At 44.3% G+C, this 15963-nt stretch overlaps 1 protein-coding gene across 1 annotated transcript in view; it reads right to left on the bottom strand.

Annotated features, from left to right (window-relative positions):
• The window catches only part of NTN1 (netrin 1), a 184210-nt gene extending 168533 nt beyond the window's left edge, over nt 1-15677 (bottom strand). Inside the window, exon 1 of the mRNA XM_077165959.1 lies at nt 14660-15677. Coding sequence (XP_077022074.1) covers nt 14660-15677 — 1018 coding nt within the window. The remainder of the gene's footprint in view (nt 1-14659) is intronic.
• Nucleotides 15678-15963: the final 286 nt, after the last annotated feature.

The raw sequence follows: 15963 nt of genomic DNA, 5'->3' as shown, positions 1-15963 counted from the left end.
CACATTTTTTTTTTTATTTTTAGTGATTACTATATACAATGCTGTGCTTAAAAATGAAAATCTGGGTAAAGTTGATTATTTTCCTGGAAAATAAAGGACCAAGTTTGACTCATAAAGCAGTTGAAAAATTCCTGAATAAATATATAAACATGGAAGAAATTGAAATGGTTATCAAATAACTACTTCCAAAAATGGCATCAGGCCCAGGGCTGGATGGGCCAGTTCAAGCAGACCTTCAAGGAACAGCTATTTCTCATGCTACTTAAACTGTTCCAGAGCATAGAAAAGAATGGAAACTTCACACTTCATTTTATAAGATTAGAATGCCTCAACACAAAAGGCAAAACAAAGAGAGAAAAGTTCTGACAAATCTCCCTTTTGAACAGAGATATAAAAAATCCAAAATAAAATATCAGCAAAGAATTACACAGCATCACCAAACAGGCTTTACTCCAAGAGTGCTAGGATAATTCAAATTTAGATAATCATTAAAACACAATGAAACGCCACTTAGTACCTAGTAGAATGGCTCTAATCAATCTGGACCCCTCGTACGTTGCTGGTGGAACTGCAAAATGGTGACGCTGCTTTGGAAAACAGTTTAGCAGTTCCTCAAAAAGTTAAACATAGATATTTATCATATGTCCCAGCAATTCCACTCTTAGGTAGCTACACAAGAGAAATGAAAATACATATCCATAGAGAAACCTGTACGGGAGAGCTCACAGCAACACTACCCATGAAAATCAGAAAATGGCAACCACCCAAATAATCATCAACTGATGAATGGATAAACAAAGTGGGGTTTCACCATATGTAACGGCCTATTATTTAGCCATGCATGTTATATGCTACAGCAAGCAGAAAACTATAACATCATTTTGATTGATATCTAAAGATTTAAATGACACTCCACATGTATTCCTGATTACACAGATAAAAGGAGCAGATCTTCCATTTAAACTGGGAATAGGGGTTACAATGAAGAATTAAGCTCTATGAAAAAAATAAGTTCATCTGAAATCGGTAGCAAACAGCATAACTAATTATGAAATAGTCTCACTCAGGTAAGGACTATGACAGGGTCTCACCATTATGATAGATTACTACTTGAAGTTTCAGCCAATGTAGTAAGACAAGAAAATAAAGGAATAAGTACCGAAAAGAAGAGCTAAAATATTCATAATTTGGGGATGAGAGTCACCATCATGAAGAAAGCACAAGACAATTAATTTTAAAAGGATTCAGTATAGTTGTCGGTTACAAAATACTAAAAAAAACTATCACTTTTCCTATGTCAGAAATTTCCAATCAGAAAACAAAATAAGAAGGAAAAAAAATCCCTTTCATAATAGTAATCAAATCATGTAAATATGTAGAAATGAATTTTTTAAAAAAGTGAGACTATGTAAAATGTCCAGACTTAAGTCCTACCCTTTTTATATCTTAACAACCCTAATAGACCATTTAAATAATGAAGTCGGTAAATAACCACAGTCAAGTTGATAGTTACATTAAAATATTGTCAACTTATTGATTATCACCAAGTTAATGTTGAACACCACCGCCATCAAACTGACACACTCACCTAAAGCCTATACACAAATAAATATTCAAAGGTAGCAGTGATAACAACTGAAAAACAACAAATAAAAAAGAATAAATGAATAAACAGTGGGCCCACCGGATACTGAAATGCACTGTGCACTATCCAAACAGGCAGGAACAGGCAGGAAAGACAGATCTCTGAAACAAAACAGAAAATCCAGAAAACAGGTCCACGTTATATAATGCTTAGGCATTTAGTAAATATGGCATCTCAAATCAGTGAGCAAAGAATGGTTTTTTTTTCAATAATTGTTATCACTGTTGCTCATGACTAAATATTTGATGGAGGGAGGAAATGAAATCCTTACCTCACACCATATGACACAATCAATTCCAGACGGAGGAAAGATAAAATATACAGCTTTGAGTTCTGGCAACAAGATGGACTTCAGCTAATGCAGAGCATCTACCACTAAAACATCTAGAATTTTTAAAACATATTTTCTACATAGCAGGTTTCACAGGAAATAAAAGGAAATCACCAGGTACTGGAGAAAGGAAGACTCTGAAAGTCAAAGTTATTAAGAAAAAACATGAAGGTCATTAGTATGCAAGAGTGGGTGGGAGAAGGCAGAGAAGAAAGAACAAAGGAAAACAGACTGTTTATTAGACCTGGAAATAGACCCGAATGCTTTGGCTTGGGTTTTAACACCTCCACAGGGACATGAGATAAAACCTTGCATCTTCCAGGCCAGAAGTTGGAAATGAGACTTTGAAAGATATTTAAATGTCTTTAAAATCTTTCATCAATATTTAATATTTAGTGTTTAATAAATAATTAAATACTCTTCTAACAAATATTTAATGGGCACCTACCACACCAGGCCTACTGTGAACAAAATATACAAGGATCCTTGCCTTTAGGTAAATTTACATTCTAACAAATGAAATGATAGGAAGAGAGTTAATAAACAACATACACAAAATACGTAAAGTAAATAATATGTCAGAAGGTAGAATAAGGGTGCCAGTGTGTGTGTGTGAGTTAGATAGTGGGACAGATGGACAAGGATGGGAAGCTGTGTGTGATACCAAACAGGACAAGTGGGGCAGGCTCCTTGAGAAGCGGCATTCGGACAAAGCTTGAAGGAGCCAACCGAGTCATCCATTCGCATCCAGGAACAGGGACCCGCCACACCCAGGGCTCTAAGGTATGTGCCTGTCTTGCACATTAGGGCGAGGACACCTGGTAGCTGGAGCAAGTGAGCAAGAGGGGCAGTGCCAGAGGACAATGACAGGGAGGAGGTAGGGACATATAAGGGGTGTGAGTGCTATTTGGTGTGAACGGAAGCCAATGCACTTTCAGTTCCCTCTGGCTGCTGGGTTGAGAATACTCTGACAGGTTGGCAGGTTGAGTAAGAGGCAGGGAGACTAGTTATGAAATGGTAGTTGTCATCCAGGAGGGGCATGTAAACCCTGGAACTTCCAAATGCATCCTCAACAAAAGGGAGACTAACAGCTTTGTCCATCAACCCAGCGAGATAGCACATTTGTCTCCATTCAAAGGGAGAAAAGTTCTTCAGTGAGAAAATGAATCCTGATGCCTGGAAAGGTTTGGAATCCAAATTTGATACAGGAATTTCCAAGATGACTACTTAATGAAAAAAACTGGTCCCAGTCCTCTAGGAATACTTTCAGAATTTCTGGCTTAGTCAAATGCAACATCACTTGATATGGACAGCTCCATAACTAAGGGCCACTGTAGTTGCCACAAAATCCCAAATGAAGATAAGTTCACAGCTGAAAGACCATGAGGAAGGAAATCATCCACCATGAGCAAAGCTCAGCAGACAAAACAAGAAGGAGAACTGGTGATCCTAACAAGTGGATATCATCCATCAAACTAAAAGCAAAAGAAGCCAGGCATCAAAGAGTACATGCAGTATTTCATTTATAGAAAGTTCAAAACTAAATCTGCAGTAACCCATACCAAACTCTGAAATCTATTCTATAACTACTTGTTACAGTGTACTTATAATTTATTTGAAATTTATTGCTTTTTTGTATACATATTTCACAATAAAAAATATTTAAAAACTTAAAAATAAATGAGTATGCCTACTGAATCATTATGTTGATATTTCTTTTTAGTCTCCAGAGTCATAGACCAGCTAGAAGGAAACACCTGAAACAGTGGAACTGTAACCCATACCATACTTTGAAATTTGTTCTAAAGCTACGTATTAAAATGTACTTAAATGTGTAGGCCATGGTGGCTCAGCAGGCAGAGTTCTCACCTGCTATGCAGGAGACCCGGGTTCGATTCCCCATGCCTGCCCATGTAAAAAGAAAAAAAGCACTTTGAAATTTATAGCTTTTTTTGTACGTTACATTTCACAATAAAAAATATTTAAAAAAATAAACATATTACCATTAAAAAAAAAAAAAAAACAAGACTAAGTGAACAGTCTTAAAAGCCAAGACAGTGGCTATACCTGGGGAAAGGGACAAGTGAAAGGGACAAAGGGGGCCTTCTAGAAATATCTCATTTCTTGATGTTGAGCTATTTACACAGGTGAGTTCACTTTGTGAAAACTGATCCAGCTAAGCTTGAACCATTTGAAAAGACTGGCTAGCTGAAACACTGAAGGACAAAGAGAGAAGAGGTCTTCTCATGGCCTTCCTTTCCCAATTGGAAGAGCTGGTGAGTGAGACCAAAGGATGGTCTCAGAAGTCTTGGAAGACAGGCCCAAGTGAGGACCCCTCGTTAGAGCCTGAGCAGTCTTTTGAGGGAAGAACAATGGAATGGAGGGGGTGGGAAATACACCATTTATTTACGTTGTGATTTGCCTTTGGTTGAGGAGGAAACAGGGTTGGATAGAGTTCAGAGAAGTGCTTAAGGACAAGGCAGCATTTCACTGGACCATGGAACATCAGAGCAGGAGATGGTATAGTGTTCCAACCCCTTATCTTACAGAAGAAAAATAACGATGCCCAGAGAAGTAAAGGGCCTTGCCCAAGGTCATCTTTTCCTCCCCATAAGAGCAGTTTTCCCTGATAGGGTATATAAAGATTAAAGACTCCAGAGGCAGGTAGCCTCAATTCCAATCCCAAACCCACTACTTGCTAGCTGTGTGGCCTTTGGCAAGTTGCTTAACCTCGCAGTGCCGGTTTGTTCACCTGTAAAATGGGGATAATGTAATGTGTACAACCATGTAAATTCCAACCACTAACTACTAAAGCTCACCAATACCTACCCTAGGATCTAGCAAATCCACTTCCAGACACATGCCCAACTGAAACCATTCCTACAACTTCAAAAGACATGACTGAGCAGGGTGAGGTTGTAGAACTTTTAATAGACAAACCTGAAAATGACCCAAATGTCCACCATAATTAGAATGAATGGATAAACTGTAATCCATTTATACCACAGAATACTCCATAGTGATGAAACCTAATAAACTATTACTGCGAATGGATAAATCGCACAAATGTAAAGTCAGGTGCAAGATGTCAGATATGATTCCACTTATATAAAGTTCAAAAACAGTCAAAACCAACCTACAGTGGGGAAGGAATTATGGTGACTGGAAGGGAGCAAAAGGGAAGCTTCTGGGGAACTGGTAGAGTTCTTGATCTGGGTTCTGGTTAAACAGGTGTGTTCCCTTTGTGAAAATCCTTCCAGCTAGACACTTAAGATTTGTACACTCAGGATTTCCTCTTTGTATATGTATGCTTTCTCTATGTAAGCTATATACTTGCAATTCTATTTATATATGTTATACTTCAATTTAAAAGTTTACTTAACATTAATGGTAAAATCCACCTCATAAGACTGTTATGAAGGTTAAATGAGGTAATATTTGTAAAATGTTTAAGACAGAGCATGATGATAGCAAGGGCTATAGAAATATGTGGTGATAAAAGGCAAAAGTTTAGGATGGAGACCCTGCTTTGGGGTCTCCTTCCCACCCACCCCCACCTCTGAGCACCCTGCTTGGCACTGTGAAAGTACTCCTCATCCTCTCCACGCCATCCAATATGCTAACATGGTCTTGAGCTGAGCCTCCAGGACAATAAGGCATCAAAGGCACAGAGAGGTTAAGTAACATGCCCAAGCTCACACAGCTAGTGGAGCAGGGATTTAAGCCCAAGCAGTCTGAAGCCAGAGATGGGTTCTTTCAGCCATGGCACCTAATGCATAGACCTGGGTATTTTCACACGGTATTAAATAGAATACTTATGATCTTGATTTTAGAACTAAATATTTTCTATGGATCCGAAAACTACAAACTTGCTTTTCACTTACATGTGGTTCATATTCTTCTGCAGACAGCTTTGATTTTAAAAAAAAACACACACAACAGCTCTACCCCTGGTTCAGACAATAAACTGAGGTGAGAAATGGAGAGGAATGACCAGCCCCAGAGTTCCTTTGAATTTCTGGGTATCAGGATGGCAAATCTGCCCAAGAAAGCGGGTTTCAAATAACTGGCTGTTGTGGGCTGGAATGAGAGGCAATTTCCTTCCTCGTGGCAGCTCCAAAGGCCAAGCACTTTCTCACCATGAATTCTCTCCGGGTCTGAGCCACGAAGTTAAACAGGGCTGGAACTGGGAATAAAGAGTTGGCCGCACTCTACCTGCCCACCTCTGACGTCTGGCTTCAGGGAGAGGAAAACCAATTGGCTGCAGGACTTATGGCAGAGGACAGGGTGGGGCAAAGTCTCCAACAGTCCCTGCCCTGGGGCCGTCCAACCCAAAGGTACTTTCATGTTTCAGAGGCCAAATTCTGTATCTGTAAACACAATGTGTTTCCTTTTTCATGCTGGGTTTGGAACTGCTATTGTTCAGCAATTTCTGCATGGCCTCAAATGTCAGCAGAGTGCCGAGGGAGGTGGCCTGAAGGGTGCTTGTCCCTCAGTACCTCCCAGATGTGGCATTGGGTAGCGGGTCCCACTGCTGGGGAGGGAAAGCCTGAGGCAGACTCATGCACCAGGCCTCCAACCCAGCAGAAACTAAAGTCCTTCACCTTGCAGGGCAGTGACGAGCGTTCTGTCTCAAAATTCAGTGTATGTGCTATCACAACAAAATTTAACAAAAAAACCCAAAGCAGTTCTGAAGCCGGTCCAGCTGCACAGGAACTTCAGAGCTGATGTGCCCCGGAAGACAATGCTTTTCAAAACAGCATGGTCTGTGGAACTCTCCACATTGAAGAAAACAGAAACAGTGATACAACAACTGCCAGAGAAAAATACAAAGAAGATTCAAATCCAATCCTTCCATGGTACAAAAGCTAACTATGAGTCTCCTTCCTTTCAAGAAACTCAGCTGCTCTCCTGTGCTCTGTGCATTCAGCAAAGTTTCTCAGGCACTCAAGTACAAGAGTTCACCTTTTCACACACACACAGCCTCCCCAAATAGAATAAATTCCACCTGTGGGAGGACACTGACTTCACCCTTCTTTATTTCTCCCAACCCAAGAGAGCCACATGAAAGCGAATACTCTATAAACATCCACTTATAAGGTGCTTCTTTAGTCTGCAGGTTGTTGTTGGAGGGGGTGGGGGTGGGGTGGGGGGTGATTGTCTTCTGGAAGGTGAATGTGCATCTCATAGGTCAACTCTGACAAAGTAGTAATGGCTACCTAGAAGGTTATAGTAACAAAGACTGTAAGGTCATTCCTGGACATAGGAGGAAAGAGTGCTGTGATTGATTAGCAATATCTGCTCTGGTTTCAGAAGGCAGGAGCAGTGGTACATTTGCTATGTATTCACCACACACACATGGAGCAAACATATGAAATCAGAAGTCCTGATCATGGTGCTTAGACAGGCAGGAAGTATCCACCACTTTGGGACTTTAAATACGGAAAGTAGCACACTATATGTGCCCTAGGAAAACTAAAAGAGATTTATCTTGTTTCCTTGTTGCTTAGGACTCCGTTTCTCAAAACCCATCCTTTTAGGTTCCCTGTGGTCCTACTGCTTATCTAACTAACATATGGAGCCTCTGGAATGTATGAAAGTTGGACATGACAACCAACATTCTCTCTTATCTGTAGGCAGAGAAGGTAATCAGGACCGGGGAAAAAAACTAGAAATCTAGCTTCAGCACCCTGCCAAGAGGGTGCCATGAATGGGCCCCCAAATAAAACATGACTACTTGCACAGATGGCTGAGAGAGACCTTATAACGACTAGTCCTCCACGGGACAGACTTCCAGCCCCCTGTCCCAGGCACTAGCTGAGTTGGGAGGATTCGTCAATCATCAGATGATTTAGTGACCCATCCAACAAACTTAACTTGACATCTGAAAAAGCCACCCTTCTGAATAACCTGGAAGTTCACCCAGTTCAGAAACCACTTTCTTCTGGATCTTTTTTGAGTATATAAATGCACAGCATGATAAATTCAGTTCAACTTAACTGTATTAAATCACTAATCCTGCCACAAAGGTTTTGGGCTCTCCAGGGACAGTGCCAACAGAGGCCATGGGAGAGCTCGCTTCTACACTCCTTATGACAGTACCCCTGAATAATTACAACCTGTGTGCCCTGGGATGACATTGTCCCTTGTCCTCCAAATGCCAGCAGATGCCTTTGATTAAAAAGTCTATCGTGAATAGAGCTTGAGGCAGGCTGCCTACCTGCTGGGGGAGAAATTCCATGAGACAATCTCATCAATCCCACTACCACAGTCCCCCTCTTCACCAGAGGACAGAAATGACACAAAACAATGTAGTCAGGGCTGGATATGTGCTAGCCAAGGCCTCCTAGCACCTGGGGGACTAGGAGGGAGCAGTATCTCTACAGGCAAAGGACTGAGAACTAGAATGTGTCTCAGCCTTCCGACGTGGCAGGGAAAGTCACAAGAAGCACCTAATTTTGTAACGGCAAGTTAAGATCTAATTCTGAGTTTACAACTGGGATACATTTTTGGAATAAGAATACAGAAATTCAATCTGGAACTCGCTATGGGATATGACACTAGTCAAATGGCATGACAGCAGATAGCACTGTCTCTAGAGGACTGCCCCAGGCAGTTCACTTATTTCAAGCACTATTCCAAACAACTGTCCCTGGGGGTCGGTTATAACAGGCTTTTATGGGATCGGCCTTCAAAATAAATGCTCCTGAAACCGCTCCCTCTCTCTGCAGGCCATGATGCCCCTGAATGTGCCAACACATGCCCTGCATACTTGTCCACACTTAGTTCTGTTAGTGCAGAAACTGCCCTTGGGTGTCAGGGATATCTATTTTCGAGCGTTTCCCTTCCCTGCAGCAATTCGATCAAGCAAAACTAGATATGTACGAAGCACCTAGTAGCAATGCCTGGCACACAGTGAGTAATGGCGGTTCAGCTTCAGAATGGAAACCCCACCTCTACTGGTATCCTGAATTCTACAGTCCCAGCCAACCAGAGCAAGGCCGCATCTCCTGAGGCTGTGGCTCAGGCAAAAGCTGGTGCGTGTCTTTCCGGACTGGAGGCAAAACGCCGCAAGCCATTCTGCAAGTATTAGGCTTAAATCCCAAGAGTTTCAAAAGCCTCCGGAGACCTCTGGTCTCCCATAATGAAAAGCACTGCAGAAACCCAAGGGGAGATTATCACTTATGAAAGGAAGAAAAAAAAAAAGACTGGCTCGTGAAATATCTGGACTTGCGCATCCACAGATAGGCTGTTTTATGATCCAGATCCCTGGAGAGCCATTTATTTTGGTAAAGCCGGTGCACAGAGCAGATACTGTAGAAGCCATCAAGATAACACGAATAACAACCCAGTGGACTTTTGAAGTGTAAACATAAAAGTCTATTAAGAATACAATGTTGGTTTAATCCCAAGACAAAAAATTTACTTAATGAAAAGCACAACTCATCTCAAGAAGAAATATCGATACCAGCTGTGAGCAGAAAATGAGGGGATCCCTTCCAGGGAACATCTGAATTTCAACCCACTGCCTTTCCAATATTTACTCTGGACATAAAGTCTCAAATACTTTTCCGAGGATCTCATTTTTCTACAGGAGGAGGTCAGAGAGAAGTCTGGGCAGGGCTAAAGGAGAGCTAGGCGGAGCCTTGGAAATGCTTGGACCCACCCCAGAAGATTTGTTCTGACAAAGTCTGCTGCTCTTCTCCAGGAGCAGGAGCAGCAGGCCTCTTGGACTTTTTAGCAACCTGGACAAATGTGTCCAGAGCTGGCAGGGCTGGGAGGTTCCTGCCCACCAGGTGCTAATGAGGACCCCAGCGGAGACCCTCAGTCCAGCTGCCACAGAGAAAAATGACAGCCCGGGGGCTACTGACACATTTAAACTGCACCTCCCAGCATCACGCCGGTGACCAAGGCATGCCATTCCCCATCAAAGCCCTCTCCTTAACAACGACACTTCTCACCACTTCCTAGATGTTGTCCAGTGTGTTCCGGAGAAGCAATGGGAAGTTTACAATGAGGGCGAAAGGAGACGTCTCATAAAGAAGGTTTTCTGATTACGAGCTCAGTTTCACCACCTTCGGGAGAAACTGCAGGCCCTGAAGCCAAAAAAGACTCGCCCTCAGCAGCACAGGTAGATGCTGAGAACCCACTGGCAGGTGGGTCAGCCCACTTCATTTATATTCCCAACTTCCAGCTCCCACCAGGCTTGATAGCTAAGATAGAGGACAACTTTTTTATATACAATGTCACACTTAAGGATGAATTAATATAATAATATCATACATGATATAATATAGTCATGTCATACAGTATAATACAATTCAATACAATATATTCAACCAGGAACCACCTCCTGTTCTGGCCAGAAATAACAGGCTATCTCAGCTTTTCTCCTGTACATGCATGTGTAACTGTCATCCATCCATTCATCCATCCATCCATCCATCCATCTATTCTGTGGGAAGCAGCACTGAGGGTGCAATAAAACAAAGTATCAGTATGAGGCAGGAATCTCACCTCCACCACCTAATAGGTACATGGCTTTAGGCAAGCTACATAGCATCTCTAGGCTACAGACACCTCATCAGTAAAGTAAGGACAATAATAATGTCCATTATCAGCATAATTACGATGACCGAATGGTTAAATCAATGATAGTGTTTGGCAAAGTCTAAGCCCTCAAGGGTAATCATAATGATTATAATTTTAATAATTATTATTGCTACTAAAAACAGTCACTGAGGGAGGGCCACGGTGGCTCAGCAGGCAGAGTTCTCGCCTGCCATGCCAAAGACCCGGGTTTGATTCCTGGTGCCTGTCCATGCAAAAAAAAAAAAAAAACAGTCACTGATCTATAGCTACGTGTCAGGCTGTGGACTAAGCCTTCTGATTTTCGCAAAGGTCTTTAGTGGGTCATAGGATTTCTTATGGCCACATCTCCAGTGTAACCTCCCTCTCTTACCTGGGATGATGGAGGTGGGAAAGGGGGGAGACAAGCACCAGAACCATTTATAGCTTGGGGATTACCACCACCACCCCCAACCCAAGCCATGTTTAAACAATTACGAGCATCACATTGCAGGTACCCAGGACCATAGGAGGCCAGCTCAGCATGGAGCTTGCAGACACATCTTTTGTGCAGGTTTTGGGTTACGGCTGGGCAATGCAAAGCCATAGAAGGAGTCGCAAAACGAGTTTTCATAAACTCACCCTGTCACAATCCGGGCAGGGTCTTATGCTGACATCCCCACAGTAAGATTAAATAGCATGCTTCGTCAGGCACTAAATACTAAAAATACTAACACAGCTCCAATGTCAGGAGGACACTGATTATAACTGATGTCAATAATTTATGAAACACAATATGGTCTTCAGATGCTCTTTTGGGAAAAAAAAAAAGGGAAGAGAGAAAAAGAGACTAGCGGCCCAGGTGGTTTGAAACTACTCATGCATTTTCCCTTGAATGTACACACACCCCCACCATGCATGGATGCCTCTTTACGCGATGAATGTAAATGCATATGTGTGGAAAAGCATGCAAACACTGCTGATACATGTGGGCGGAAGAAAGTATTTAGTTATTCCACTGAGAGCTGTCGAGGCTGTAACGTTATACATAGTCTTGTCCTTCATATTGTTTTGAGTATTGGGTTGTTTTTTTTTCCAGAAGAAATCCAAAATTGCATTTAAAATAAAATTTGGCTTTACACAAAAGTACACTTTTATTCCACAGAGATCTCGACACTGCAACACCACCAAAGGAAAAAAAAAAAAGCTGACCAGAGGAAATGTACAGGGTATATGAATTTCTTAGTTATCAGGAAATAGCTCAGCCTTATGTGAAAGGACCATTTCATCAAATAATATCAATGTGTTTAAAGTTGCAGAGTTTTTCTGTGGGGGAAGGGGATTTGCCATAAAGAAGGATGCCATCTTAGTCTATTACAAATCACATCTCTTTATTTTATCAGGGCAAAGAGAGATGGCACAGCGATAGTGCTTAATTTTTATCAAGACTGAATTTTAGAATGAAAAAATATATATGCTTCTTTACTTTTCCCTTAGTTGTAAATACTTTAGATAGCTTGACTTTATAGACAGTGTGGAATTCACAAAATGGGATTATGTTGGGGAAAAAAATCCAAGCCACTGATAGTACAAAAGTTAGAGTTTGAAGGATTTATTAATGCTTTCTCCTAACACACTGCCCTTCAGTATCTCAGAACACCTGTCAAACACTAATTCATTCACATATCTCCACTACGGGGCCTTTTCATAAAAAAGCACGACCTTTCATCGTAAATCACTTCTAAATTGTCCTTGACGGCTTTCTCTTCTGCAGACTGATGGAAAAATCACTAAGGCTTCAATTAAGACTTTATGGGAACTTCAACCTGATGTTCCCAGCTATATCTACATGGTATCAGAACATCTATTCAAAAAGGAAACTATAAATAACTTTAATACAGTTGAATTGGCTTTGATTTTATGAGATGACTGGATAATTGGCAAGGCTTAAAGATACTTAAGCAATTGAGAATTAAATAACTTCAGTAAAAACCAGAAAATATTGTTAACCGATTGTTTGTCATGCAGATTATGCAGTTATCTGGCCTCATTAAAGGCTTTGAACAAAAGGCGTTTACTAATTACATTAGTTAATTGCTCACTTTGACCCAAAAACCAGTCAATCCAATTTGTATAGCATAATTAGTACTTTGGTCACAAAGACAAAAATCCTAAACTATGGCAATTCCTTCGACTGCGTGCCATGATTTTAACAAATGCAGGTGACATCTCCACAAGCAAAGCAACAGGGAGAAAAGAGTAGATGGCGGATCTTCTGGCCACTAAAATTTTACCACAATATCACGTTCATTAGCCTCATTGTATTCACTTGACTTTGTCCAATTAGACCCTACTGGTGCCAACGCAGAGCCATCTTTCATATGCACACGCAAACTAAAACTGATAGTAAGACCATGGGAAGCTCTTCAAATGTCAATAAAGGGTTTTCACGCACAAAAGAAAGTAAAGAAAAGAGGAAGGGGGGGAGAAAGGAGAAGAGATGGGAAAAACCAACATTTCTGAGGACACTGAGCAGATCAAAGGAATTTCCTTCTGGAAGACCAACTCAGAAGGGTTGCGACTACTATCTCTCTGTGAAATACTGACAAAAAGTCTCTTCAAACTCGAACCACCAGTTTTGCCCCTTAAAGGAGAGGAATGAACAATTAAGTCTGAAAAAAAAAAAAAAACGAGACACACAGAGTGCAAAAATGGAGGCTTTACCATGCAACAGGGCCCCAAGCCGTGTGCAGACAAGGACGGCTGACTGGGGCGCTAGGCCCACCCGGCTGCCCAAGACATGTTTTCCATTCGCTTGCTCAGAAGTCTGCATCCACAGTCATGAGGCACAAACTATTCGACAACAACATGACACAATTAATCAGAACCAGACCTCCAAATGTGTGTTCACCAGGACCAGCAAACTCTGTACTGGCCTCAGGGAGTGAATCCACTGAAGAGACTGACACAGGCTGAGCGGGATGGGGGAAGGGAAGGGAAAAGAAATCAATGTGTTCACAAAAGACGCACACCAAATAGAATATTTAACGGACTAAATAATGTTCATTAAAATAAAATGCTGGAATTTGGAAGTTCACATCTCGTGCTGAAAAAAAAAAAACATAGTCTTACTATCTCCCCATTCCTTCCCCCTCCACACACACTTTTCAAAAATTTTTCTGGGGAGAAACTGGTGTCTGGGAGTTTCTACAGCAGGAAAGTTACACAATTCAGAAACAGACTTTACCCTTTATTACCATTTCAGCCTCGTTTTTGACCCAACGGTATTCACTCGTGCGCGGTTTTATCAGATTTCTCTTTCAGTAACCCAAACTCCATCAAAAAGTGAGGAGCTGGACCCTAAGTTAATTTTAAACGGTTTAATTTCACCCCACCCTGAAGCTAACAAAAAAATCTGGTATACTTCTTTTTCTGAACTAGGAATTAGTTTAGAATAATTACCGAACTCTCCTTCGCAAGGTTAGCCAGTAATTGATTAAAATCATATCCCTCTTCGTTTACTATCACAGACACGCTATTCAAAAGGAAAAAAAAATTTTTCTCAAATCATAAAAGATAGGTGGAGAGCACATAAGTGATGTTCATCTGGAACCGAACTGGCCCCAAATTGCAAACAGTTCTTCGCCATTTCCCAAGGGATCTGTGGGTGTGGAGCTGGAACTTCCCAGGAACGGGGTTGGGGTCCCCACTAGTGCACCCAGTTGAGGCCGGAGGAGGTGGGGGCAGAGGTGGATCTCAGGGTCCGGGCAACTGACGGGAAGGCAATGAATGAATACGTTTGGATCCGGATTAGGAAGACCTGTCCGCAAACTTTCTGCAAAACCCCCGCCCGGCAGCATTTCCCTTGCTCCATCCTGGCTTTGTAGAGCGCGCCGGGCGCAAACTCGGGCGTCCACAATCAGCGCCAAATGAGGCAAACAGACCCGTTCTCAGCCCTCCCGAGTCCAAGACCTCCCTGATTGTAACTCCCACGGTTCCCGCGACGTCCACGCAGTCGGCCATCCCCGGGTTCCGCCGCGCCGGCGATCCCAAGGACCCGCGCTGCAAGGCCAGGAAGCCGCCGCCCGCGTCCCAGCCCGCGGTGCCCCACTCACCCACGCATTCGTTGGCCTCGCGGGCCGTGGCGCGTTGCCACGGCCGGTCGTAGTGGAAAGGCTTGCAGCGGTCACACTCGGGGCCGGCCGTGTTGTGCCTGCAGTCGCACACGAGGCTGTCGTCGCGATCGCGCACGCAGCGGGCCGCGTGGCCGTTGCACTTGCAGCGGCCGCCCACCTGCAGGTCGGACACCGCGTAGAAGTACGAGTCGCGCGCCAGCTCCGAGTCATCCTCGTTCTCGTCGCCGAAGGTGTGCAGGCGGCTGAAGGCCACGCGGATGTCGGTGGCAGTGACCCAGTCCTGCAGCACCGGCGAGTTATCGAAGTCGTGTGCCGAGGGCCGCCCGTCCAGCGTGCTGAAGGCGATAAGGCCGCCCGAGAGCGGGCGCATGTCGGTGTGGGAGTCGGTGCACACGGCCTCCTGCTCGTTCTGCTTCGTGATGGGCGCGCGGTGCGGCCGGTTGTACATCTTGCGGCACTGCGTGGAGTAGAACTGGAAGGCCACCCACGTGCGCCCGTAGTCCATGGACTTATAGATGGCCATGGACTCGGGCCTCGGAGAGCAGAACTGGAGGCTCACATAGGTCACCTCGAACTTTTTGCCCAGCGACAGCGTCAGTGTGACGTTGTGCGGAAACTGCAGGTAGTTCTCGGACTGCCAGCACGTCAGGTTGTGCGGGTTGTTGAGATCAGTGAGGAAAGCGGGCGGGTGAGCCTTCTTGGGGTCCGACGCGTTGCAGAGGTGGCAGGAGCGCAGCCGTTCCTCGCCGCGCTCGCTCACCACGCAGTAGCGCGCCGGGGGCCGGCCGCAGGTGCTGGACACGCGCACGTCCTTGCCGAAGGCCGCGTTGACGAAGTCGGGGATGCAGCGGCGCGGGTGGCCGTTCTCGTCCGAGCAGGGGTCGGGCTGCGCCGCCTGGCCGGCGAACATGCTGAGCCCGGGCCCGCCGCGCACCGCGCCCACCAGGCACGCCACGGCCGCCAGAGCAGCCAGCGCCTCCCACACTGCGCGCATCATGCTGCGTCCAGCTTGCCCCGGCCCCGCCGCGCCGAGGAGTCGGTCCGCCCGCGGGGGAAGGCGCCTGCGGAGAGAGGGGAGCTGCGCTCAGCCAGCCCGCCCTGCGGCAGGGCGGCAAGCGGGGACACAGGCGAACGCCTGGCTTCCCCGGCACCAAGACCGCGGCTGAGTGCCCTTCTCGCTCCCCAAAGTCGCCGGGCGGGCTAGTCCGGTGGTCGCAAAGCCCGCGCCGCCCGCGCCCCTTCCTCCTGGCGCTGTGGCAAGCCCAAGCCGCGGGCCAACGCTT

This window comes from Tamandua tetradactyla, chromosome 6, assembly GCF_023851605.1.
Source record: "Tamandua tetradactyla isolate mTamTet1 chromosome 6, mTamTet1.pri, whole genome shotgun sequence".
Classification (NCBI taxonomy): domain Eukaryota; kingdom Metazoa; phylum Chordata; class Mammalia; order Pilosa; family Myrmecophagidae; genus Tamandua; species Tamandua tetradactyla.
This window is presented reverse-complemented; position numbering and strand designations above follow the sequence as displayed.